Genomic DNA, 26,327 nt, shown 5'->3' with positions numbered 1-26,327 from the left:
ATATTTAGTATGTTTTTCAGATGCACCCATAGTAGTGAACACCTTATTACCAGTTTCCCACCATCGCGCTCCACAGAGAACCTACTTTTACTTGTTTTTACTTGTATGTACAGTCTATGGTTTTTACTCAGCTAAAGTGAATGTCCCTGGTTGGTCATCTACAGCCACGTGGTCTCACATCTATGTGGGGAGAAAAGAGGTGATTGGCCTGATGTGGACGTTCAAAGAAAGACCCAAACAAATGCCCAAAACCCAAAACAAAAAGAAGAGCCTTTTGCAGTGTTGAAACTTAAATGTGACCTTGTTTCCTGTGTTCTGCTTTATATGCATCGCTTACTCGTATTTTGTCACAAATTAACATTTTTTTAACCAGTTAAAATTTTGGAGAACACATTCTTGTGTACAAACGTGACCTGTCCAAGATGTCTCTGAGTTAGTGCAAAGAAAGAAAACCCCTACAACAACTTGCTTTCTGTTTTCACAGATACGTCCGTATTTGCTTGGTCCAAAAAGGAGGTCCATGCCTTATTAGTCTACTGGGCAAATCCCAGCGTTCAACAAGACCTCCTGCTTAAAGTGAGAAGCAATGCCGTTTACGACAGCCTCAGTGCCAAACTGGCCTCCCTAGGATTTAACAAATCAGCTCAAGAATGCAAGGAGAAGATAAAAAAACTGAAGCAAAACTACAGGAAAATCAAGAAGCGTCAGAACATGGGTTGGAGCAGAACCATGCAGTTGGGCATTCTGGGTGAAGCCCTCAGTTTGCAGCCTGCTGCTTCAAAATGTTCAGAAGCATCAACGTCTTCCTTAGCAGAATCTTCTCAGCTTGTTGCTACTGATATGGAGACTAACCGTGAGTCAGATTTAACAAGAAACTAACAAAAATTATATTTTTTTATAGTTTAACTACATTTTTTTAATTGTTTCTTTTTAAAGATTTGACACATGAAGCAGAGTGGCTGCCTGATGAAGTCCAAGTTCTCGTCACTCTCTGGGCACAACCAAGCATCCAAGAGCAGCTTCTCACCTCAGGGCAAAACTCTGAGGTCTTCACAAATCTCAGCAACGAACTAGCTTTGGTTGGCTTTAATAAGACGCCACAGCAGTGTAGGGTTAAAGTGAACAAGCTGATAGAAGAGCACAAAAAAATCCTGCAGGTAGAACCAGATGGGAATGATCAAAGCGACTGGTTTGTGATCATGGATGGTGTTCTTGGTTCTGATGGAGAAACTTCCAAAGACGTGAATGCACCTGAAGGTGAGACTGTCTGATGACAAAACGTTCAGATGAATCTTTCAATTCAGTTCAATTTATATAGCGCCAAATGACGACAAGAGTCGTCTCAAGGCACTTCACACTGTAAACATTCCAATACAGGTCAGTTCATTAAGCCAAATAGTTTCCAATATAAGGAACCCAGTAAATTCCATCAAGTCACTGACTAGTGTCAGTGTCTTTACAGTAATCCTCGTACGCATTTGGCGACAGTGGAGAAGAAAACTCCCTTTTAAAGGTGGAATATAGAACATTTTAATAAAAAGCGATATTTAAAAAAAATACCTCCACGGGGCAATTAGAGGTTTGCAGAATGAATGTACAGTTTCTCCTTTAAAAGCTATATTTAAAAAAAATTATAAAATTTTTACTCTGTCTGGCACGATGCTGGGTTTACGTTGTCATCTACCAGCCACTAGAGGGCACTGTTGCACTAAATAAGTCCACTCGGCTAGGCGAAGCTGGGACTGTGTAAATGGTACACACTGTTGTAAAATAAACTTATTAGAAGAAATTAGTCCTTACCCTGTACGATTTGTCACCGGACACGGAAGAAACCTCCAGAGGATGCTGGCTCAGTATAAGCATCCATCTCCCATGACTCACTGGGGATTGAAAAGACAGAACAGACACACACACATCCACACACACAACATATATACCGAGTAATGTTTCAATGGTTACATTGTGATTTCTTAGTAAATATTCTATTTGGTGAGAGATCAACTTTATTGTATTTATCCTTGTGAATCTATAATTAAACGGGTAAACTAGTAGTAGCACATTCAATGTCAAAGAAAGTAAAATGTTATTATCAGGAGAGGGAGAATAATTAAATGGTTAGCAGCAGTGTGCTAGACGATGGCCCCCTCCATGAGGCCCCCACAGCTCAGCAGAACATCATTGTAGCCTCTGCTGGGGAGAAAAACAATTAGAGAATTAAAGCTGCAAGCAGCGTCGTTCGGCCCTCGCAGCTCCGCGCCGCTCCGGCCTGGCCGGCAGCCCGGGGCACCAGGGCACGTCTGGCAGAACAGAAACGTCAACCACCCCGACACCAGAAACCGCAAATGGCCTCCTCGTCCGCACCTCACCCTGACTCAGCATCCCCTCTGAGCTCACCATTAAATTGAATTGTAAGGTTACGGCGTTACGCCAGAATTCGCCATGGCATCAAAGCCCCTCCCTATCTGGAAAGCTATCAGATCTGAATGGTCATTACAGCATCATGAAGACCGTGCATGACCTTAGTGTCATGTTGACTAAATTAGAGGGGACAAATATGGGCATTTCAGCATAAAACAATAGACTTCCTGTATTCAGGGGGCGGGGCTTAGGTGATGTCAGCTGTCCACATTGTCATTGTTTAAAGATATGGTCAATGATCACACAGACAAAGTTCGAAAAAGATCTGATCATGCACATGGGAGTTATTAAGTCAAGTAAAGTAATGGCGAAAGGTCAAAGTTTGAGACTTAGCCACGCCCACACCTTTCAACTTTTGAAAAATCCGACGGTTGAATTTTTTCTCCTATGTCTTAAGAGTAAATAGCAGAAGTTTGAAGGCGATTGGTGAAAAGGGCAACGGAGCATCACTCTCCAAACAACGTGTGCCAAAACAACTAAATCGCGTACTTGGACCAAAATGCCCGACTTCCTGTGCGACTTTGCACTTGGCTCCAAGAGACTTTTTTGTAGGTCCGGAGACACCTCATTAGTGTACCAAATTTCGTAATCCTCAGTCAAAGAATGGCTAGGGGCTGACAGTTTTAATGGTCCTAGGGGGCGCTATTTCAGAAAAATGGCCACGCCCACAAATTTTAGCTGTCCATTTCTATTGGGGGTCAGACTAGGATCACTCACAACAAATTTCGAGGTGATATCTCGATAACTTAAGAAATGAGAGGCAAACGTATTTCCATGGCGTGATGGCGATTTTCGCCATGCTCCCAAAGCCCCGCCTTTTTTCAAAACCTTCCAGTACTGAAGACAAAGTAACCTCAACTTGTCTACTGCTGTTTGCCACAGAATCCTGGTGTTTGGGTAAAAGGAGTCCAGTAGGGAGCTGTGAAAAAAAGAGTGGCGTGGCGACAGGTCAAAGTTTGAGGCTTAGCCACGCCCACATCTTTCAACTTTTGAAAAATCCGACGGTTGAATTTTTTCCCCTATGTCTTAAGAGTATATAGCAGAAGTTTGAAGGAGATTGGTGAAAAGGGCGACGGAGCATCACTCTCCAAACAACGTGTGCGAAAACCACTAAATCGCGCACTTGGACCAAAATGGCCGACTTCCTGTGCGACTTTGCGCTTGGCTCCAAGAGACTTTTTTGTAGGTCCTGAGACACCACATTAGTGTACCAAATTTCGTAATCCTCAGTCAAAGCATAGCTTGGGGCTATTAGTTTAAATGGTCCTAGGGGGCGCTATTTAAGAAAATAGGCCACGCCCACTAAATTCAGATATCTATGTCGCTTGGGGGTCAGACTAGGATCACGCACCAGAAGTTTCGTAGCAATATCACGATAACTGAAGAAATGAGAGGCAAACATACTTCCACGGCGTGATGGCGATTTTCGCCATGCTCCTGAAGCCCCGCCTTTTTTTGAAACCTGCCAGTACTGGATACCAAGTGACCTCAAGTTGTCTACTGCTGTTTGCCAGAGATTCCTGCTGATTGGGTAAAAGGAGTCCAGTAGGGAGCTGTGAAAAAATGAGTGGCGTGGCGACAGGTCAAAGTTTGAGGCTTAGCCACGCCCACACCGTTAAACTTTTGAAAAATCCGACGGTTGAATTTTTTCCTCTTTGTCTTAAGAGTATATAGCAGACGTTTCAAGGAGATTGGTGAAAAGGGCGACGGAGCATCACTCTCCAAACAAGGTGTGCGAAAACCAGTAAATCGCGTACTTGGACCAAAATGGCCGACTTCCTGTGCGACTTTGCACTTGGGTCCAAGAGACTTTTTTGTAGGTCCTGAGACACCACATTAGTGTACCAAATTTCGTAATCTTCAGTCAAAGCATGGCTTGGGGCTGACAGTTTTAATGGTCCTAGGGGGCGCTATTTCAGAAAATAGGCCACGCCCACCGGATGTTCACATCAGATCTTTTGGGGGGCCAGACTAGGATCACTCACAAGAAGTTTCGTGATGATATCTTTAGAAATGACGAAATGGGAGGCAAACGTAAGGCCACGGCGGTACGCCTGACTTCGCCGCGCCGCCACAGCCCCGCCCTCTGCCGAAAACTCACATAATGTGACACCAAGCAACCCCCACTTGTCTTGAGTTACCAGCTACAAATTTGTGGTGATTTAGTGAAATGGGGCAATTTGGGACCTTTCACAGTAAAACTTAACCTTTTTGGTCCTGAGGGGGCGGGGCTTGTGTGATGTCATCATGCGACCATTCAATTTACTTTGTGAGGTGATGACGAATGACCACAGAAAGTTTGGTAACTCTATTCCATTCAGTTATGAAGTTATAGCAATTTAAAAATTTTTGGCGAGTAGTCAAACTTCGAGGCCTGGCCCCGCCCCTTCAGTATTTACGAAAAGTCAATTTTATTGTCTCATTTTGTTCGCCCATCTCTTCTGAGCAATTTTACAGAATTTTTGAGATGATCGTGCAAAAAATGATCGAGCAATCCAATCAGAAACGGACCCTAAAAACGGCCAAAACGGCAAAAAATCGCCATTTCAACCCAAAATGGCCGACTTCCTGTTTGATATTCACCATGCTTGCAAGAGACTTTTCTGTGCGGACTATTGAGTACTATAAGTGTACCAAATTTCATAACGGTACGATAAACTAAGCTTTATGGAGAGGGTTTTTTTTCATTTTCTAGGGGGCGCTGTTCAGCCAATTTCTTTGCGATTTTTTTGGGACCTTTAAAATATCAAATTTTTCACCAGGCCTGACAAGTATGCAAAATATTGTGAGTTTTGGGGTATGTTAAGGTCCCCAAAAAGCCATTCAAAGCGGCACCGGAATAATAAATAAAATTAAAGCTGCAAGCAGCGTCGTTCGGCCCTCGCAGCTCTGCGCCGCTCCGGCCTGGCCAGCAGCCCGGGGCACCAGGGCACGTCTGGCAGAACAGAATCGTCAACCACCCCGACGCCAGAATCCGCAAATGGCCTCCTAGTCCGCACCTCACCCTGACTCAGCATCCCCTCTGAGCTCACCATTAAATTGAATTGTAAGGTTACGGCGTTACGCCAGAATTCGCCATGGCATAAAAGCCCCTCCCTTTCTGGAAAGCTATCAGATCTGAATGGTCATTACAACATCATGAAGACAGTGTATGACCTTAGTGTCATGTTCACTAAATTAGAGGGGACAAATATGGGTATTTCAGCATAAAAATAGACTTCCTGTAGTCAGGGGGCGGGGCTTAGGTGATGTCAGCTGTCCACATTGTCATTTTTTACAGATATGGTCAATGATCACACAGACAAAGTTTGAAAAAGATCTGATCATGCACATGGGAGTTATTAAGTCAAGTAAAGTAATGGCGAAAGGTCAAAGTTTGAGGCTTAGCCACGCCCACACCTTTCAACTTTTGAAAAATCCGACGGTTGAATTTTTTCCCCTACGTCGTAAGAGTATACAGCAGAAGTTTGAAAGTGATTGGTGAAAAGGGCGACGGAGCATCACTCTCCAAACAACGTGTGCGAAAACCACTAAATCGCGTACTTGGACCAAAATGGCCGACTTCCTGTGCGACTTTGTCCTTGGCTCCAAGAGACTTTTTTGTAGGTCCTGAGACACCACATTAGTGTACCAAATTTCGTAATCCTCAGTCAAAGCATGGCTTGGGGCTATTAGTTTAAATGGTCCTAGGGGGCGCTATTTAAGAGAATAGGCCACGCCCACAAACTTCAGCTGTCTATTTCTCTTGGGGGTCAGACTAGGATCACTCACCAGAAGTTTCGTAGCGATATCACGATAACTGAAGAAATGAGAGGCAAACGTATTTCCATGGCGTGAATGGCGATTTTCGCCATGCTGCCAAAGCCCCGCCTTTTTTCAAAACCTGCCAGTACTGGAGACTAAGTAACCTCAAGTTGTCTACTGCTGTTTCCCACAGAATCCTGGTGATTGGGTAAAAGGAGTCCAGTAGGGAGCTGTGAAAAAAAGAGTGGCGTGGCGACAGGTCAAATTTTGAGGCTTAGCCACGCCCACACCTTTCAACTTTTGAAAAATCCGACGGTTGAATTTTTTCCCCTATGTATTAAGAGTATATAGCAGAAGTTTGAAGGAGATTGGTGAAAAGGGCGACGGAGCATCACTCTCCAAACAACGTGTGCGAAAACCACTAAATCGCGTACTTGGACCAAAATGGCCGACTTCCTGTGCGACTTTGCACTTGGCTCCAAGAGACTTTTTTGTAGGTCCTGAGACACCACATTAGTGTACCAAATTTCGCAATCCTCAGTCAAAGCTTGGCTTGGGGCTATTAGTTTAAATGGTCCTAGGGGGCGCTATTTAAGAGAATAGGCCACGCCCACAAACTTCAGCTGTCTATTTCTCTTGGGGGTCAGACTAGGATCACTCACCAGAAGTGTCGGAGCGATATCACGATAACTGAAGAAATGAGAGGCAAACGTATTTCCATGGCGTGATGGCGATTTTCGCCATGCTCCCAAAGCCCCGCCTTTTTTCAAAACCTGCCAGTACTGGAGACCAAGTAACCTCAAGTTGTCTACTGCTGTTTCCCACAGAATCCTGGTGATTGGGTAAAAGGAGTCCAGTAGGGAGCTGTGAAAAAAAGAGTGGCGTGGCGGCAGGTCAAAGTTTGAGGCTTAGCCACGCCCACACCTTTCAACTTTTGAAAAATCCGACGGTTGAATTTTTTTCCCTATGTCTTACGAGTACATAGCAGAAGTTTGAAGGAGAATGGTGAAAAGGGCGACGGAGCATCACTCTCCAAACAACGTGTGCGAAAACCACTAAATCGCGTACTTGGACCAAAATGGCCGACTTCCTGTGCGACTTTGCACTAGGCTCCAAGAGACTTTTTTGTAGGTCCTGAGACACCACATTAGTGTACCAAATTTCGTAATCCTCAGTCAAAGCATGGCTTGGGGCTGACAGTTTTAATGGTCCTAGGGGGCGCTATTTCAGAAAATAGGCCACGCCCACCGGATGTTGACATCAGATTGTTTGAGGGGCCAGACTAGGATTACTCACAAAAAGTTTTGTGACGATATCTTTAGAATTGACGAAATGGGAGGCAAACGTAAGGCCACGGCGGTACGTCTGACTTCGCCGCGCCGCCACAGCCCCGCCCTCTGCCGAAAACTCCCATAAAGTGACGCCAAGCAACCCCAACTTGTCTTGAGTTACCAGCTACAAATGTGTGGTGATTAAGTGAAATGGGGATATTTGGGACCTTTCACAGTAAAACTTGACCTTTTTGGTCCTGAGCGGGCGGGGCTTGTGTGATGTCATCATCCAACCATTCATATTACTTTGTGGGTGGATGATGAATGACCACAGAAAGTTTGGTAACTTTATTCTATTCAGTTATGAAGTTATAGCAATTAAAAAAAAATTGGCGAGTAGTCAAACTTCAAGGCCTGGCCCCGCCCCTTCAACATATACGAAAACTCAGAATCCTCATCTCATTTTGTTTGCCCATCCCTTCTGAGCATTTTTACACAATTTTTGAGACGATCGTGCGAAAAATGATCGAGCAATCCAATCAGAAACGGACCCTAAAAACTGCAAAAACGGCTAAAAATCGCCATTTCAACCCAAAATGGCCGACTTCCTGTTTGATATTGACCATGCTTGCAAGAGACTTTTCTGTGTGGACTGTTGAGTACTACAAGTGTACCAAATTTCATAACTGTACGATAAACTAAGCTTTATGGAGAGGGTTTTTTTTCACATTGTAGGGGGCGCTGTTCAGCCATTTTCTTTGCGATTTTTTTGGGACCTTTAAAATATCAAATTTTTCACCAGGCCTGACAAGTTTGCAAAATATTGTGAGTTTTGGGGTATGTTAAGGTCCCCAAAAAGCCATTCAAAGGGGGCACGGAATAACAAAAAAAGAAAGAATAATAATCGGAGCAAAAACAAGAGGCCTTCGCAGCGCTTTCGCTGCTCGGGCCTAATTAAAGCTGCAAGCAGCGTCGTTCGGCCCTCGCAGCTCCGCGCCGCTCCGGCCTGGCCGGCAGCCCGGGGCACCAGGGCACGTCTGGCAGAACAGAAACGTCAACCACCCCGACACCAGAAACCGCAAATGGCCTCCTCGTCCGCACCTCACCCTGACTCAGCATCCCCTCTGAGCTCACCATTAAATTGAATTGTAAGGTTACGGCGTTACGCCAGAATTCGCCATGGCATCAAAGCCCCTCCCTATCTGGAAAGCTATCAGATCTGAATGGTCATTACAGCATCATGAAGACCGTGCATGACCTTAGTGTCATGTTGACTAAATTAGAGGGGACAAATATGGGCATTTCAGCATAAAACAATAGACTTCCTGTATTCAGGGGGCGGGGCTTAGGTGATGTCAGCTGTCCACATTGTCATTGTTTAAAGATATGGTCAATGATCACACAGACAAAGTTCGAAAAAGATCTGATCATGCACATGGGAGTTATTAAGTCAAGTAAAGTAATGGCGAAAGGTCAAAGTTTGAGACTTAGCCACGCCCACACCTTTCAACTTTTGAAAAATCCGACGGTTGAATTTTTTCTCCTATGTCTTAAGAGTAAATAGCAGAAGTTTGAAGGCGATTGGTGAAAAGGGCAACGGAGCATCACTCTCCAAACAACGTGTGCCAAAACAACTAAATCGCGTACTTGGACCAAAATGGCCGACTTCCTGTGCGACTTTGCACTTGGCTCCAAGAGACTTTTTTGTAGGTCCGGAGACACCTCATTAGTGTACCAAATTTCGTAATCCTCAGTCAAAGAATGGCTAGGGGCTGACAGTTTTAATGGTCCTAGGGGGCGCTATTTCAGAAAAATGGCCACGCCCACAAATTTTAGCTGTCCATTTCTATTGGGGGTCAGACTAGGATCACTCACAACAAATTTCGAGGTGATATCTCGATAACTTAAGAAATGAGAGGCAAACGTATTTCCATGGCGTGATGGCGATTTTCGCCATGCTCCCAAAGCCCCGCCTTTTTTCAAAACCTGCCAGTACTGGAGACAAAGTAACCTCAACTTGTCTACTGCTGTTTGCCACAGAATCCTGGTGTTTGGGTAAAAGGAGTCCAGTAGGGAGCTGTGAAAAAAAGAGTGGCGTGGCGACAGGTCAAAGTTTGAGGCTTAGCCACGCCCACATCTTTCAACTTTTGAAAAATCCGACGGTTGAATTTTTTCCCCTATGTCTTAAGAGTATATAGCAGAAGTTTGAAGGAGATTGGTGAAAAGGGCGACGGAGCATCACTCTCCAAACAACGTGTGCGAAAACCACTAAATCGCGCACTTGGACCAAAATGGCCGACTTCCTGTGCGACTTTGCGCTTGGCTCCAAGAGACTTTTTTGTAGGTCCTGAGACACCACATTAGTGTACCAAATTTCGTAATCCTCAGTCAAAGCATAGCTTGGGGCTATTAGTTTAAATGGTCCTAGGGGGCGCTATTTAAGAAAATAGGCCACGCCCACTAAATTCAGATATCTATGTCGCTTGGGGGTCAGACTAGGATCACGCACCAGAAGTTTCATAGCAATATCACGATAACTGAAGAAATGAGAGGCAAACATACTTCCATGGCGTGATGGCGATTTTCGCCATGCTCCTGAAGCCCCGCCTTTTTTTGAAACCTGCCAGTACTGGATACCAAGTGACCTCAAGTTGTCTACTGCTGTTTGCCAGAGATTCCTGCTGATTGGGTAAAAGGAGTCCAGTAGGGAGCTGTGAAAAAATGAGTGGCGTGGCGACAGGTCAAAGTTTGAGGCTTAGCCACGCCCACACCATTAAACTTTTGAAAAATCCGACGGTTGAATTTTTTCCTCTTTGTCTTAAGAGTATATAGCAGACGTTTCAAGGAGATTGGTGAAAAGGGCGACGGAGCATCACTCTCCAAACAAGGTGTGCGAAAACCAGTAAATCGCGTACTTGGACCAAAATGGCCGACTTCCTGTGCGACTTTGCACTTGGGTCCAAGAGACTTTTTTGTAGGTCCTGAGACACCACATTAGTGTACCAAATTTCGTAATCCTCAGTCAAAGCATTACTTGGGGCTGACAGTTTTAATGGTCCTAGGGGGCGCTATTTCAGAAAATAGGCCACGCCCACCGGATGTTCACATCAGATCTTTTGGGGGGCCAGACTAGGATCACTCACAAGAAGTTTCGTGATGATATCTTTAGAAATGACGAAATGGGAGGCAAACGTAAGGCCACGGCGGTACGCCTGACTTCGCCGCGCCGCCACAGCCCCGCCCTCTGCCGAAAACTCACATAATGTGACACCAAGCAACCCCCACTTGTCTTGAGTTACCAGCTACAAATTTGTGGTGATTTAGTGAAATGGGGCAATTTGGGACCTTTCACAGTAAAACTTAACCTTTTTGGTCCTGAGGGGGCGGGGCTTGTGTGATGTCATCATGCGACCATTCAATTTACTTTGTGAGGTGATGACGAATGACCACAGAAAGTTTGGTAACTCTATTCCATTCAGTTATGAAGTTATAGCAATTTAAAAATTTTTGGCGAGTAGTCAAACTTCGAGGCCTGGCCCCGCCCCTTCAGTATTTATGAAAAGTCAATTTTATTGTCTCATTTTGTTCGCCCATCTCTTCTGAGCAATTTTACAGAATTTTTGAGATGATCGTGCAAAAAATGATCGAGCAATCCAATCAGAAACGGACCCTAAAAACGGCCAAAACGGCAAAAAATCGCCATTTCAACCCAAAATGGCCGACTTCCTGTTTGATATTGACCATGCTTGCAAGAGACTTTTCTGTGCGGACTATTGAGTACTATAAGTGTACCAAATTTCATAACGGTACGATAAACTAAGCTTTATGGAGAGGGTTTTTTTTCATTTTCTAGGGGGCGCTGTTCAGCCAATTTCTTTGCGATTTTTTTGGGACCTTTAAAATATCAAATTTTTCACCAGGCCTGACAAGTATGCAAAATATTGTGAGTTTTGGGGTATGTTAAGGTCCCCAAAAAGCCATTCAAAGCGGCACCGGAATAATAAATAAAATTAAAGCTGCAAGCAGCGTCGTTCGGCCCTCGCAGCGAAGCTGCTCGCCCTCCTTCCGCACCCCCTCCGCTCCATCCCCAACGCTCTCCAAACCCAGCTCCGCGCTTCTCCGTCCTGGCCGGCAGCCGGGGGCACCAGGGCACGTCTGGCGGAACAGAAAGTCAACCACCCCGACAACAGAAACCGTGAACGGCCTCCTCGTCCACACCTCACCCTGACTCAGCATCCCCTCTGAGCCCACCATTACACATCTCACTACTAGGAGATACTCTATCTTTACCACACTGGTGATGTGATGTTCAGTCTCGGGCAAATTGGAGGCTGTTTGTGGAAGTTACAGTCAAACATAAGGTCACAGCGTCACGCCAGAAATCGCCATGGCATCAAATCTCCTCCCTTTCTGAAAAGCTATCAGATCTGAATAGTCATTACAACATCATGAAGACAGTGCATGACCTTAGTGTCATGTTGACTAAATTAGAGGGGACAAATATGGGCATTTCATCATAAAACAGTAAACTTCCTGTAGTCAGGGGGCGGGGTTTAGGTGATGTCAGCTGTCCACATTGTCACTGTCTTCAGATGTGGTCAGTGATCACACAGACAAAATTTGAAATTGATCTGATCATGCACATGAGAGTTATTAAGTCAAGTAACGTAATGGTGACTGGTCAAAGTTTGAGGCTTAGCCACGCCCACACCTTTATACTTATTTAAAATCCGACGGTTGAATTTTTTCCTCTATGTCTTAAGAGTATATAGCAGGAGTTTGAAGGTGATCAGTGGAAAGGACGACGAGACATCATTCTCCTAATAACGTGTGCGAAAACCACTAAATCGAGTACTTGGACCAAAATGGCCGACCTCCTGTGCGACATTGCGCTTGGCTCCAAGAGACTTTTTTGTAGGTCCTGAGACACCACATTAGTGTGCCAAATTTCGTGATCCTCAGTCAAAGCATGGCTTGGGGCTGACAGTTTTAATGGTCCTAGGGGGCGCCATTTCAGAAAATAGGCCACGCCCACAAACTTTAGCTGTCCAGTTCTATTAGGGGTAAGAGTAGGATCACTCATCAGAAATTGTGTGGGGATGTCACAATGACTGAAAAAATTTGAGACAAACGTATTTCCATGGCGTGATGGCGAATTTCGCCATGCTCCCAAAGCCCCGTCTTTATTCGAAACCTGCCAGTACTATAGACCAAGTGACCTCAACTTGTCTGCTGCTATTTTCCAGTGATTGCTGGTGATTGGTTAAAAGGAGTCCGATAGGGAGCTGTGAAAAAAAGAGTGGCGTGGCGACAGGTCAAAGTTTGAGGCTTAGCCACGCCCACACCTTTATACTTATTTAAAATCCGACGGTTGAATTTTTCCCCCTTTGTCTTAAAAGTATATAGCAGAAGTTTGAAGGTGATTGGTGAAAAGGGCGATGGTGCAACACTCTCCAAACAACGTGTGCGAATACCACTAAATCGAGTACTTGGACCAAAATGGCTGACCTCCTGTGCGAAATTGCGCTTGGCTCCAAGAGACTTTTTTGTAGGTCCTGAGACACTACATTAGTGTGCCAAATTTCGTGATCCTCAGTCAAAGCATGGCTTGGGGCTGATAGTTTTAATGGTCCTAGGGGGCGCCATTTCAGAAAATAGGCCACGCCCAAAAACTTCAGCTGTCCAATTCTATTAGGGGTCAGAGTAAGATCACTCATCAGAAATTGTGTGGTGATGTCACAATGATTGAAGAAATGAGAGACAAACGTATTTCCATGGCGTGATGGTTAATTTCGCCATGCTCCCAAAGCCCCGCCTTTATTCGAAACCTGCCAGTACTGTAAACCAAGTGACCTCAACTTGTCTGCTGCTATTTGCCAGTGATTGCTGGTCATTGGTTAAAAGGAGTCCAATAGGGAGCTGTGTAAAAAAGAGTGGCGTGGCGACAGGTCAAAGTTTGAGGCTTAGCCACGGCCACACCTTTATACTTATTTAAAATCCGTAGGTTGAATTTTTTCCCCTTTGTCTTAAGAGTCTATAGCAGAAGTTTGAAGGTGATTGGTGAAAAGGGCGATGGTGCAATACTTTCCAAACAACGTGTGCGAAAACCACTAAATCGAGTACTTGGACCAAAATGGCCGACTTCCTGTGCGACTTGGTGCCTGGCTCCAAGAGACTTTTTTGTAGGTCCTGAGACACCACATTAGTGTACCAAATTTCGTAATCCTCAGTCAAAGCATGGCTTGGGGCTGACAGTTTTAATGGTCCTAGAGGGCGCTATTTCAGAAAATAGGCCACGCCCACCAGATTTTCACATCACATTTTTTGGGGGGCAGGACTAGGATCACTCCCAAGAAGTTTTGTGGCGATATCTTTAGAAATGACGAAATGGGAGGCAAACGTAAGGCCTAAGCGGTACGCCTGACTTCGCCGCGCCGCCACAGCCCCGCCTTCTGCAGAAAACTCCCATAAAGTGACGCCAAGCAACCCCAACTTGTCTTCAGTTACCTGCTACAAATTTGGGGTGATTATTTGAAAGGGCGAATTTTGGAAAATTTCCCAGTAAAACTTGACCTTTTAAGTCCTGAGGGGGCGGGGCTTATGTGACATCATCAATCGACCATTCATTTGTCTTCGGGGGGCGATGACAATTATCCATAGAAAGTTACTTTAACTCTAATTCTTTCATTTATGAAATTATAGCAATTTGAATTTTTTTGGCGAGTGCTCGAACTTTGAGGTCTGGCCCCGCCCCTTCAGTATTTACGAAAAGTCAATTTTATTGTCTCATTTGAATCGTTCATCGCTTCTGTTCGATCTCACACAATGTTTGAGACGATGGTTCGAAAAATGACCAAACTGTTCAACCAAATATAGACCCTAGAAATGGCCAAAATGGCTAAAAATCGCCATTTCAACCCAAAATGGCCGACTTCCTGTAAGATATTGACCATGGTTGCAAGAGACTTTTCTGTGCGCACTGTTGAGTACTACAAGTATACCAAATTTCATAACTGAACGATAAACTAAGCTTTATGGAGAGGGGTATTTTTCACATTCTAGGGGGCGCTGTTCAGCCATTTTTTTACGAACTTTAACATCGCCAGTGAAATACGTAAATTTCACGCACTTTCTATATTGGGCCAGAATTTGGTGACTTTTTGGATTTGCTAAGACCCCCTAAAGGCCATTCAAAGACGCGGAAGAAAAAAGAAAGAAAGAAAGCGTAATAATAAACGGAGCAGATACAATAGGCCTTCGCAGCTTCACTGCTCGGGCCTAATTAAAGCTGCAAGCAGCGTCGTTCGGCCCTCGCAGCTCCGCGCCGCTCCGGTCTGCCGTCGCACCAGTGCACGTCTGACAGAACAGAAACGTCAACCACCCCGACACCAGAAACCGCGAATGGCCTCCTAGTCTGCACCTCACCCTGACTCAGCATCCCCTCTGAGCTCACCATTAAATTGAATATTAAGATTACGGCGTTACGCCAGAATTCGCCATGGCATCAAAGCCCCTCCCTTTCTGGAAAGCTATCAGATCTGAATGGTCATTACAGCATCATGAAGACAGTGCATGACCTTAGGGTCATGTTGACTAAATTAGAGGGGACAAATATGGGCATTTCAGCATAAAAAATAAATTCCTGTAGTCAGGGGGCGGGGCTTAGGTGATGTCAGCTGTCCACATTGTCATTGTTTACAGATATGGTCAATGATCACACAGACAAAGTTCGAAAAAGATCTGATCATGCACATGGGAGTTATTAAGTCAAGTAAAGTAATGGCGAAAGGTCAACGTTTGAGGCTTAGCCACGCCCACACCTTTCAACTTTTGAAAAATCCGACGGTTGAATTTTTTCCCCTATGTCTTAAGAGTGTATTGCAGAAGTTTGAAGGTGATTGGTGAAAAGGGCGACGGAGCATCACTCTCCAAACAATGTGTGCGAAAACCACTAAATCACGTACTTGCACCAAAATGGCCGACTTCCTGTGCGACTTTACGCTTGGCTCCAAGAGACTTTTTTGTAGGTCCTGAGACCCCACATTAGTGTACCAAATTTCGTAATCCTCAGTCAAAGCATGGCTTGGGGCTGAAAGTTTTAATGGCTCTAGGGGGCGCTATTTAAGAATATAGGCCACGCCCACAAACTTCAGCTGTCTATTTCTCTTGGAGCTCAGACTAGGATCACTCACCAGAAGTTTCGTAGCAATATCACGATAACTGAAGAAATGAGACAAACGTATTTCCATGGCGTGATGGCGATTTTCGCCATGGTCCCAAAGCCCCGCCTTTTTTCAAAACCTGCCAGTACTGGAGACCAAGTAACCTCAACTTGTCTACTGCTGTTTGCCACAGAATCCTGGTGATTGGGTAAAAGGAGTCCAGTAGGGAGCTGTGAAAAAAAGAGTAGCGTGGCGACAGGTCAAAGTTTGAGGCTTAGCCACGCCCACACCTTTCAACTTTTGAAAAATCCGACGGTTAAATTTTTTCCCCTATGTCTTAAGGGTATATAGCAGAAGTTTGAAGGAGATTGGTGAAAAGGGCGACGGAGCATCACTCTCCAAACAACGTGTGCGAAAACCACTAAATCGCGTACTTGATCCAAAATGGCCGACTTCCTGTGCGACTTTGAACTTGACTCCAAGAGACTTTTTTGTAGGTCCTGAGACACCACATTAGTGTACCAAATTTCGTAATCCTCAGTCAAAGCATGGCTTGGGGCTAATAGTTTAAATGGTCCTAGGGGGCGCTATTTCAAAACATAGGCCACGCCCACAAAATTCAGCTGTCTATTTCTCTTGGAGCTCAGACTAGGATCACTCACCAGAAGTTTCGTAGCAATATCACGATAACTGAAGAAATGAGAGACAAACGTATTTCCATGGCGTGATGGCGATTTTCGCCATGGTCCCAAAGCCCCGCCTTTTTTCAAAACCTGCCAGTACTGGAGACCAAGTAACCTCAACTTGTCTACTGCTGTTTGCCACAGAATCCTGGTGATTGGGTAAAAGGAGTCCAGTAGGGAGCTGTGAAAAAAAGAGTAGCGTGGCGACAGGTCAAAGTTTGAGGCTTAGCCACGCCCACACCTTTCAACTTTTGAAAAATCCGACGGTTGAATTTTTTCCCCTATGTCTTAAGGGTATATAGCAGAAGTTTGAAGGAGATTGGTGAAAAGGGCGACGGAGCATCACTCTCCAAACAACGTGTGCGAAAACCACTAAATCGCGTACTTGATCCAAAATGGCCGACTTCCTGTGCGACTTTGAACTTGACTCCAAGAGACTTTTTTGTAGGTCCTGAGACACCACATTAGTGTACCAAATTTCGTAATCCTCAGTCAAAGCATGGCTTGGGGCTAATAGTTTTAATGGTCCTAGGGGGCGCTATTTCAGAAAATAGGCCACGCCCACCAGATGTTCACATCAGATCTTTTGGGGGGCCGGACTAGGATCACTCACAAGAAGTTTCGTGACGATATCTTTGGAAATGACGAAATGGGAGGCAAACGTAAGGCCAAGGCGGTACGCCTGAATTCGCCGCGCCACCACAGCCCCGCCCTCTGCCGAAAACTCCCATAAAGTGACGCCAAGCAACCCCCACTTGTCTTGAGTTACCAGCTACAAATTTGTGGTGATTAAGTGAAATGGGGCAATTTGGGACCTTTCACAGTAAAACTTGATCTTTTTGGTCCTGAGGGGGCGGGGCTTGTGTGATGTCATCATCCGACCTTTCAATTTACTTTGTGGGTGGATGACGAATGACCACAGAAAGTTTGGTAACTCTATTCCATTCAGTTATGAAGTTATAGCAATTTAAATATTTTTGGCGAGTAGTCAAACTTCGAGGCCTGGCTCCGCCCCTTCAACATATACGAAAACTCAGAATCCTTATCTCATTTTGTTCGCCCATCCCTTCTGAGCAATTTTACACAATTTTTGAGACGATCGTGCGAAAAATGATCGAGCAATCCAATCAGAAACGGACCCTAAAAACGGCAAAAACGGCAAAAAATCGCCATTTCAACCCAAAATGGCCGACTTCCTGTTTGATATTGACCATGGTTGCAAGAGACTTTTCTGTGCGGACTGTTGAGTACTACAAGTGTACCAAATTTCATAACTGTACGATAAACTAAGCTTTATGGAGAGGGTTTTTTTTCACTTTGTAGGGGGCGCTGTTCAGCCATTTTCTTTGCGATTTTTTTGGGACCTTTAAAATATCAAATTTTTCACCAGGCCTGACAAGTGTGCAAAATATTGTGAGTTTTGGGGTATGTTAAGGTCCCCAAAAAGCTGTTCAAAGGGGGCACGGAATAACAAAAAATAATTAAAGCTGCAAGCAGCGTCGTTCGGCCCTCGCAGCTCCGCGCCGCTCCGGCCTGGCCGGCAGCCCGGGGCACTAGGGCACGTCCACGGAACAGAAACGTCGACCACCCCGACACCAGAAACCGCAAACGATCACCTCGTCCGCACCTCACCCTGACTCAGCATCCCCTCTGAGGACACCATTATATTACACGTCTCACAACTAGGGCATACTCTACCTTTACGACTCTCGTGGATCTGATGACACAGACCAACTGTAATGCTTTTCTGACCACGTTGTTTGAAGTTATTGTAGGTTAAACTTATCTAGGGCCGCTGGAAAGCTTTCAGATCATGACAAATATGGGCATTTCACCATAAAACAATAGACTTCCTGTAGTAGAGGGCGGGACTTAGGGGATGTCAGCTGTCCACATTGGCATTGTCTTCAGATGTGGTCAGTGATCACACAGACAAAGTTTGATATAGATTAGATCATGCACATGGGAGTTATTAAGCCAAGAAATGTAATGGCGAAAGGTCAAAGTTTGAGGGTTAGCCACGCCCACACCTTTCAACTTTTGAAAAATCCGACGGTTGAATTTTTTCCCCTATGTCTTAAGAGGATATAGCAGGAGTTTGAAGGCAATTGGTGAAAAGGACGATGGGGCATAATACTCCAAACAATGTCTGCGAAAACCACTAAATTGAGTACTTGGACCAAAATGGCCGACTTCCTGTACGATTTTGCACTTGGCTCCAAGAGACTTTTTTTCCTGAGACAACACATTAGTGTACCAAATTTCGTAATCCTCAGTCAAAGCATGGCTTGGGGCTATTAGTTTAAAAGGTCCTAGGGGGCGCTATTTAAGGAAATAGGCCACGCCCACAAACTTCATCTGTCTATTTCTCTTGGGGTCAGACTAGGATCACTCACCAGAAGTTTCGTAGTGATATCACGATAACTGAAGAAATGAGAGGCAAACGTATTTCCATGGCGTGATGGCGATTTTCGCCATGCTCCCAAAGCCCCGCCTTTTTTTGAAACCTGCCAGTACTGGAGACCAAGTGACCTCACGTTGTCTACTGCTTTTTGCCAGAGATTCCTGCTGATTGGGTAAAAGGAGTCCAGTAGGGAGCTGTGAAAAAAAGAGTGGCGTGGCGACAGGTCAAAGTTTGAGGCTTAGCCACGCCCACACCTTTCAACTTTTGAAAAATGCGACGGTTGAATTTTTTCCCCTACGTCTTAAGAGTATATAGCAGAAGTGTGAAAGCGATTGGTGAAAAAAGCAACGGAGCATCACTCTCCAAACAACGTATACCAAAACATCTAAATCGCGTACTTGTACCAAAATGGCCGACTTCCTGTGCGACTTTGGACTTGGCTCCAAGAGACTTTTTTGTAGGTCCTGAGACTCCACATTAGTTTACCAAATTTCGTAATCCTCAGTCAAAGCATGGCTAGGGGCTGGCAGTTTTAATGGTCCTAGAGGGCGCTATTTCAGAAAATTGGCCACGCCCACAAATTTTAGCTGTCCATTTCTATTGGGGGTCAGACTAGGATCACTCACAACAAATTTCGAGGTGATATCTCGATAACTTAAGGAATGAGAGGCAAACGTATTTCCATGGCGTGATGGTGATTTTCGCCATGCTCCCAAAGCCCCGCCTTTTTTCAAAACCTGCCAGTACTGGAGACCAAGTAACTTCAAGTTGTCTACTGCTGTTTGCCACAGAATCCTGGTGTTTGGGTAAAAGGAGTCCAGTAGGGAGCTGTGAAAAAAAGAGTGGCGTGGCGACAGTTCAAAGTTTGAGGCTTAGCCACGCCCACACCTTTCAACTTTTGAAAAATCCGACGGTTGAATTTTTTCCCCTATGTCTTAAGAGTATATAGCAGAAGTTTGAAGGAGATTGGTGAAAAGGGCGACGGAGCATCACTCTCCAAACAACGTGTGCGAAAACAACTAAATCGCGCACTTGGACCAAAATGGCCGACTTCCTGTGCGACTTTGCACTTGGCTCCAAGAGACTTTTTTGTAGGTCCTGAGACACCACATTAGTGTACCAAATTTCGTAATCCTCAGTCAAAGCATGGCTTGGGGCTGACAGTTTTAATGGTCCTAGGGGGCGCTATTTCAGAAAATTGGCCACGCCCACCGGATGTTCACGTCAGATTTTTTGGGGGGCCAGACTAGGATCACTCACAAGAAGTTTCGTGACGACATCTTTAGAAATAAAGAAATGGGAGGCAAACGTAAGGCCACGGCGGTACGCCTTACTTCGCCGCGCCGCCACAGCCCCGCCCTCTGCCGAAAACTCCCATAAAGTGACGCCAAGCAACCCCCACTTGCCTTGAGTTACCAGCTCCAAATTTGTGGTGATTAAGTGAAATGGGGCAATTTGGGACCTTTCACAGTAAAACTTGACCTTTTTGGTCCTGAGGGGGCGGGGCTTGTGTGATGTCATCAACCGACCATTCAATTTACTTTGTGGGTCGATGACAAATGACCACACAAAGTTTGGTAACTCTATTCCATTCAATTATGAAGTTATAGCAATTTAAATTTTTTTGGCGAGTAGTCAAACTTTGAGGCCTGGCTCCGCCCCTTCAACATATACGAAAACTCAGAATCCTTATCTCATTTTGTTCGCCCATCCCTTCTGAGCAATTTTACACAATTTTTGAGACGATCGTGCGAAAAATGATCGAGCAATCCAATCAGAGACGGACCCTAAAAACGGCAAAAACGGCAAAAAATCGCCATTTCAACCCAAAATGGCCGACTTCCTGTTTGATATTGACCATGGTTGCAAGAGACTTTTCTGTGCGGACTGTTGAGTACTACAAGTGTACCAAATTTCATAACTGTACGATAAACTAAGCTTTATGGAGAGGGTTTTTTTTCACTTTGTAGGGGGCGCTGTTCAGCCATTTTCTTTGCGATTTTTTTGGGACCTTTAAAATATCAAATTTTTCACCAGGCCTGTCAAGTGTGCAAAATATTGTGAGTTTTGGGGTATGTTAAGGTCCCCAAAAAGCTGTTCAAAGGGGGCACGGAATAACAAAAAATAATAATAATTAAAGCTGCAAGCAGCGTCGTTCGGCCCTCGCAGCTCCGCGCCGCTCCGGCCTGGCCGGCAGCCCGGGGCACCAGGGCATGTCTGGCAGAACAGAAACGTCAATCATCCCGTCACCGGAAACAGCAAATGGCCTCCTAGTCCGCACCTCACCCTGACTAAGCATCCCCTCTGAGCTCACCATTAAATTGAATTGTAAGGTTACGGCGTTACGCCAGAATTCGCCATGGCATCAAAGCCCCTCCCTTTCTCGAAAGCTATCAGATTTGAATGGCCATTACAGCATCATGAAGACAGTGCATGACCTAGGTGTCATGTTGACTAAATTAGAGGGGACAAATATGGGCATTTCAGCATAAAATAATAACTTCCTTTAGTCAGGGGGCGGGGCTTAGATGATGTCAGCTGTCCACATTGTCATTGTTTACAGATATGGTCAATGATCACACAGACAAAGTTCGAAAAAGATCTGATCATGCACATGGGAGTTATTAAGTCAAGTAATGGCGAAAGGTCAAAGTTTGAGGCTTAGCCACGCCTACACCTTTCAACTTTTGAAAAATCCGACGGTTGACTTTTTTCCCCTATGCCTTAAGAGTATATAGCAGAAGTTTGAAGGCGATTGGTGAAAAGGGCGAAGGAGCATCACTCTCCAAACAACGTGTGCGAAAACCACTAAATCGCGTACTTGGACCAAAATGGCCGACTTCCTGTGCAATTTTGTGCTTGGCTCCAAGAGACTTTTTTGTAGGTCCTGGGACACCACATTAGTGTACCAAATTTCGTAATCCTCAGTGAAAGCATGGCTTGGGGCTAATAGTTTAAATGGTCCTAGGGGGCGCTATTTCAGAAATTAGGCCACGCCCACATATTTCAGGTGTCTATGTCTCTTTGGGGTCAGACTAGGATCACTCACCAGAAGTTTCGTAACAATATCACGATAAATGAAGAAATGAGAGGCAAACGTATTTCCATGGCGTGATGGCGATTTTCGACATGCTCCCAAAGCCCCGCCTTTTTTTGAAACCTTCCAGTACTGGATACCAAGTGACCTCAAGTTGTCTACTGCTATTTGCCAGAGACTCCTGCCGATTGGGTAAAAGGAGTCCAGTAGGGAGCTGTGAAAAAAAGAGTGGCGCGGCGACAGGTCAAAGTTTGAGGCTTAGCCACGCCCACACCTTTCAACTTTTGAAAAATCCGACGGTTGAATTTTTTCCCCTATGCCTTAAGAATATATAGCAGAAGTTTGAAGGCGATTGGTGAAAAGGGCGACGGAGCATCACTCTCCAAACAACGTGTGCGAAAACCACTAAATCGCGTACTTGGACCAAAATGGCCGACTTCCTGTGCAATTTTGTGATTGGCTCCAAGAGACTTTTTTGTAGTTCCTGGGACACCACATTAGTGTACCAAATTTCGTAATCCTCAGTCAAAGCATGGCTTGGGGCTATTAGTTTAAATGGTCCTAGGGGGCGCTATTTCAGAAAATAGGCCACGCCCACCGGATGTTCACATCAGATCTTTTGAGGGGCCGGACTAGGATCACTCACAACAAGTTTCGTGACGATATCTTTAGAAATGACGAAATGGAAGGCAAACGTAAGGCCATGGCGGTACGCCTGACTTCGCCGCGCCGCCACAGCCCCGCCTTCTGCCGAAAACTCCCATAAAGTGACGCCAAGCAACCTCCACTTGTCTTGAGTTACCAGCTACAAGTTTGTGGTGATTAAGTGAAATGGGGCAATTTGGGACCTTTCACAGTAAAACTTGACCTTTTTGGTCCTGAGGGGGCGGGGCTTGTGTGATGTCATCATCCGACCATTCAATTTACTTTGTGGCTGGATGACGAATGACCACAGAAAGTTTGGTAATTCTATTCCTTTCAGTTATTAAGTTATAGCAATTTTAAATTTTTTGGCGAGTAGTCAAACTTCGAGGCCTGGCCCCGCCCCTTCAACATATACGAAAACTCAGAATCCTTGTCTCATTTTGTTCGCCCATTCCTTCTGAGCAATTTTACACAAGTTTTGAGACGATCGTGCGAAAAATGATCGAGCAATCCAATCAGAAACGGACCCTAAAAACGGCAAAAACGGCTAAAAATCGCCATTTCAACCCAAAATGGCCGACTTCCTGTTTGATATTGACCATGCTTGCAAGAGACTTTTCTGTGCGGACTGTTGAGTTCTACAAGTGTACCAAATTTCATAACTGTACGATAAACTAAGCTTTATGGAGAGGGTTTTTTTTCACTTTGTAGGGGGCGCTGTTCAGCCATTTTCTTTGCGATTTTTTTGGGACCTTTAAAATATCAAATTTTTCACCAGGCCTGAGAAGTTTGCAAAATATTGTGAGTTTTGGGGTATGTTAAGGTCCCCAAAAAGCCGTTCAAAGGGGGCACGGAATAACAAAAAATAATAATAATCAGAGCAAAAACAAGAGGCCTTCGCAGCGCTTTCGCTGCTCGGGCCTAATTAAAGCTGCAAGCAGCGTCGTTCGGCCCTCGCAGCTCCGCGCCGCTCCGGTCTGGACGGCAGCCCGGGGCACCAGTGCACGTCTGACAGAACAGAAACGTCAACCACCCCGACACCAGAAACCGCGAATGGCCTCCTAGTCTGCACCTCACCCTGACTCAGCATCCCCTCTGAGCTCACCATTAAATTGAATATTAAGATTACGGCGTTACGCCAGAATTCGCCATGGCATCAAAGCCCCTCCCTTTCTGGAAAGCTATCAGATCTGAATGGTCATTAAAGCATCATGAAGACAGTGCATGACCTTAGGGTCATGTTGACTAAATTAGAGGGGACAAATATGGGCATTTCAGCATAAAAAATAAATTCCTGTAGTCAGGGGGCGGGGCTTAGGTGATGTCAGCTGTCCACATTGTCATTGTTTACAGATATGGTCAATGATCACACAGACAAAGTTCGAAAAAGATCTGATCATGCACATGGGAGTTATTAAGTCAAGTAAAGTAATGGCGAAAGGTCAACGTTTGAGGCTTAGCCACGCCCACACCTTTCAACTTTTGAAAAATCCGACGGTTGAATTTTTTCCCCTATGTCTTAAGAGTGTATTGCAGAAGTTTGAAGGTGATTGGTGAAAAGGGCGACGGAGCATCACTCTCCAAACAATGTGTGCGAAAACCACTAAATCACGTACTTGCACCAAAATGGCCGACTTCCTGTGCGACTTTACGCTTGGCTCCAAGAGACTTTTTTGTAGGTCCTGAGACCCCACATTAGTGTACCAAATTTCGTAATCCTCAGTCAAAGCATGGCTTGGGGCTGAAAGTTTTAATGGCTCTAGGGGGCGCTATTTAAGAATATAGGCCACGCCCACAAACTTCAGCTGTCTATTTCTCTTGGAGCTCAGACTAGGATCACTCACCAGAAGTTTCGTAGCAATATCACGATAACTGAAGAAATGAGACAAACGTATTTCCATGGCGTGATGGCGATTTTCGCCATGGTCCCAAAGCCCCGCCTTTTTTCAAAACCTGCCAGTACTGGAGACCAAGTAACCTCAACTTGTCTACTGCTGTTTGCCACAGAATCCTGGTGATTGGGTAAAAGGAGTCCAGTAGGGAGCTGTGAAAAAAAGAGTAGCGTGGCGACAGGTCAAAGTTTGAGGCTTAGCCACGCCCACACCTTTCAACTTTTGAAAAATCCGACGGTTAAATTTTTTCCCCTATGTCTTAAGGGTATATAGCAGAAGTTTGAAGGAGATTGGTGAAAAGGGCGACGGAGCATCACTCTCCAAACAACGTGTGCGAAAACCACTAAATCGCGTACTTGATCCAAAATGGCCGACTTCCTGTGCGACTTTGAACTTGACTCCAAGAGACTTTTTTGTAGGTCCTGAGACACCACATTAGTGTACCAAATTTCGTAATCCTCAGTCAAAGCATGGCTTGGGGCTAATAGTTTAAATGGTCCTAGGGGGCGCTATTTCAAAACATAGGCCACGCCCACAAAATTCAGCTGTCTATTTCTCTTGGAGCTCAGACTAGGATCACTCACCAGAAGTTTCGTAGCAATATCACGATAACTGAAGAAATGAGAGACAAACGTATTTCCATGGCGTGATGGCGATTTTCGCCATGGTCCCAAAGCCCCGCCTTTTTTCAAAACCTGCCAGTACTGGAGACCAAGTAACCTCAACTTGTCTACTGCTGTTTGCCACAGAATCCTGGTGATTGGGTAAAAGGAGTCCAGTAGGGAGCTGTGAAAAAAAGAGTAGCGTGGCGACAGGTCAAAGTTTGAGGCTTAGCCACGCCCACACCTTTCAACTTTTGAAAAATCCGACGGTTGAATTTTTTCCCCTATGTCTTAAGGGTATATAGCAGCAGTTTGAAGGAGATTGGTGAAAAGGGCGACGGAGCATCACTCTCCAAACAACGTGTGCGAAAACCACTAAATCGCGTACTTGATCCAAAATGGCCGACTTCCTGTGCGACTTTGAACTTGACTCCAAGAGACTTTTTTGTAGGTCCTGAGACACCACATTAGTGTACCAAATTTCGTAATCCTCAGTCAAAGCATGGCTTGGGGCTAATAGTTTTAATGGTCCTAGGGGGCGCTATTTCAGAAAATAGGCCACGCCCACCAGATGTTCACATCAGATCTTTTGGGGGGCCGGACTAGGATCACTCACAAGAAGTTTCGTGACGATATCTTTGGAAATGACGAAATGGGAGGCAAACGTAAGGCCAAGGCGGTACGCCTGAATTCGCCGCGCCACCACAGCCCCGCCCTCTGCCGAAAACTCCCATAAAGTGACGCCAAGCAACCCCCACTTGTCTTGAGTTACCAGCTACAAATTTGTGGTGATTAAGTGAAATGGGGCAATTTGGGACCTTTCACAGTAAAACTTGATCTTTTTGGTCCTGAGGGGGCGGGGCTTGTGTGATGTCATCATCCGACCTTTCAATTTACTTTGTGGGTGGATGACGAATGACCACAGAAAGTTTGGTAACTCTATTCCATTCAGTTATGAAGTTATAGCAATTTAAATATTTTTGGCGAGTAGTCAAACTTCGAGGCCTGGCTCCGCCCCTTCAACATATACGAAAACTCAGAATCCTTATCTCATTTTGTTCGCCCATCCCTTCTGAGCAATTTTACACAATTTTTGAGACGATCGTGCGAAAAATGATCGAGCAATCCAATCAGAAACGGACCCTAAAAACGGCAAAAACGGCAAAAAATCGCCATTTCAACCCAAAATGGCCGACTTCCTGTTTGATATTGACCATGGTTGCAAGAGACTTTTCTGTGCGGACTGTTGAGTACTACAAGTGTACCAAATTTCATAACTGTACGATAAACTAAGCTTTATGGAGAGGGTTTTTTTTCACTTTGTAGGGGGCGCTGTTCAGCCATTTTCTTTGCGATTTTTTTGGGACCTTTAAAATATCAAATTTTTCACCAGGCCTGACAAGTGTGCAAAATATTGTGAGTTTTGGGGTATGTTAAGGTCCCCAAAAAGCTGTTCAAAGGGGGCACGG

General features: G+C 45.1%; 1 protein-coding gene across 2 annotated transcripts in view; it reads left to right on the top strand.

Moving 5' to 3' along the window:
* si:dkey-14d8.1 (uncharacterized) overlaps positions 1–26,327 on the top strand; it is a 77,233-nt gene that overhangs the window by 389 nt on the left and 50,517 nt on the right. For both annotated transcript variants that reach the window (XR_011519658.1, XM_070548993.1), the window contains exons 2-3: positions 485–853; positions 937–1,257. Coding sequence is in view for 1 of the 2 variants with exons in the window: in XM_070548993.1 (XP_070405094.1) it covers positions 485–853; positions 937–1,257 (690 nt within the window). In the remaining variant the exon portion in view is untranslated. The remainder of the gene's footprint in view (positions 1–484; positions 854–936; positions 1,258–26,327) is intronic.

Source organism: Nothobranchius furzeri, chromosome 1 (genome assembly GCF_043380555.1).
Source record: "Nothobranchius furzeri strain GRZ-AD chromosome 1, NfurGRZ-RIMD1, whole genome shotgun sequence".
Taxonomy (NCBI): domain Eukaryota; kingdom Metazoa; phylum Chordata; class Actinopteri; order Cyprinodontiformes; family Nothobranchiidae; genus Nothobranchius; species Nothobranchius furzeri.
The sequence above is the reverse complement of the archived record's forward strand: the minus strand, read 5'-3'. Positions and strand labels throughout refer to the sequence as shown.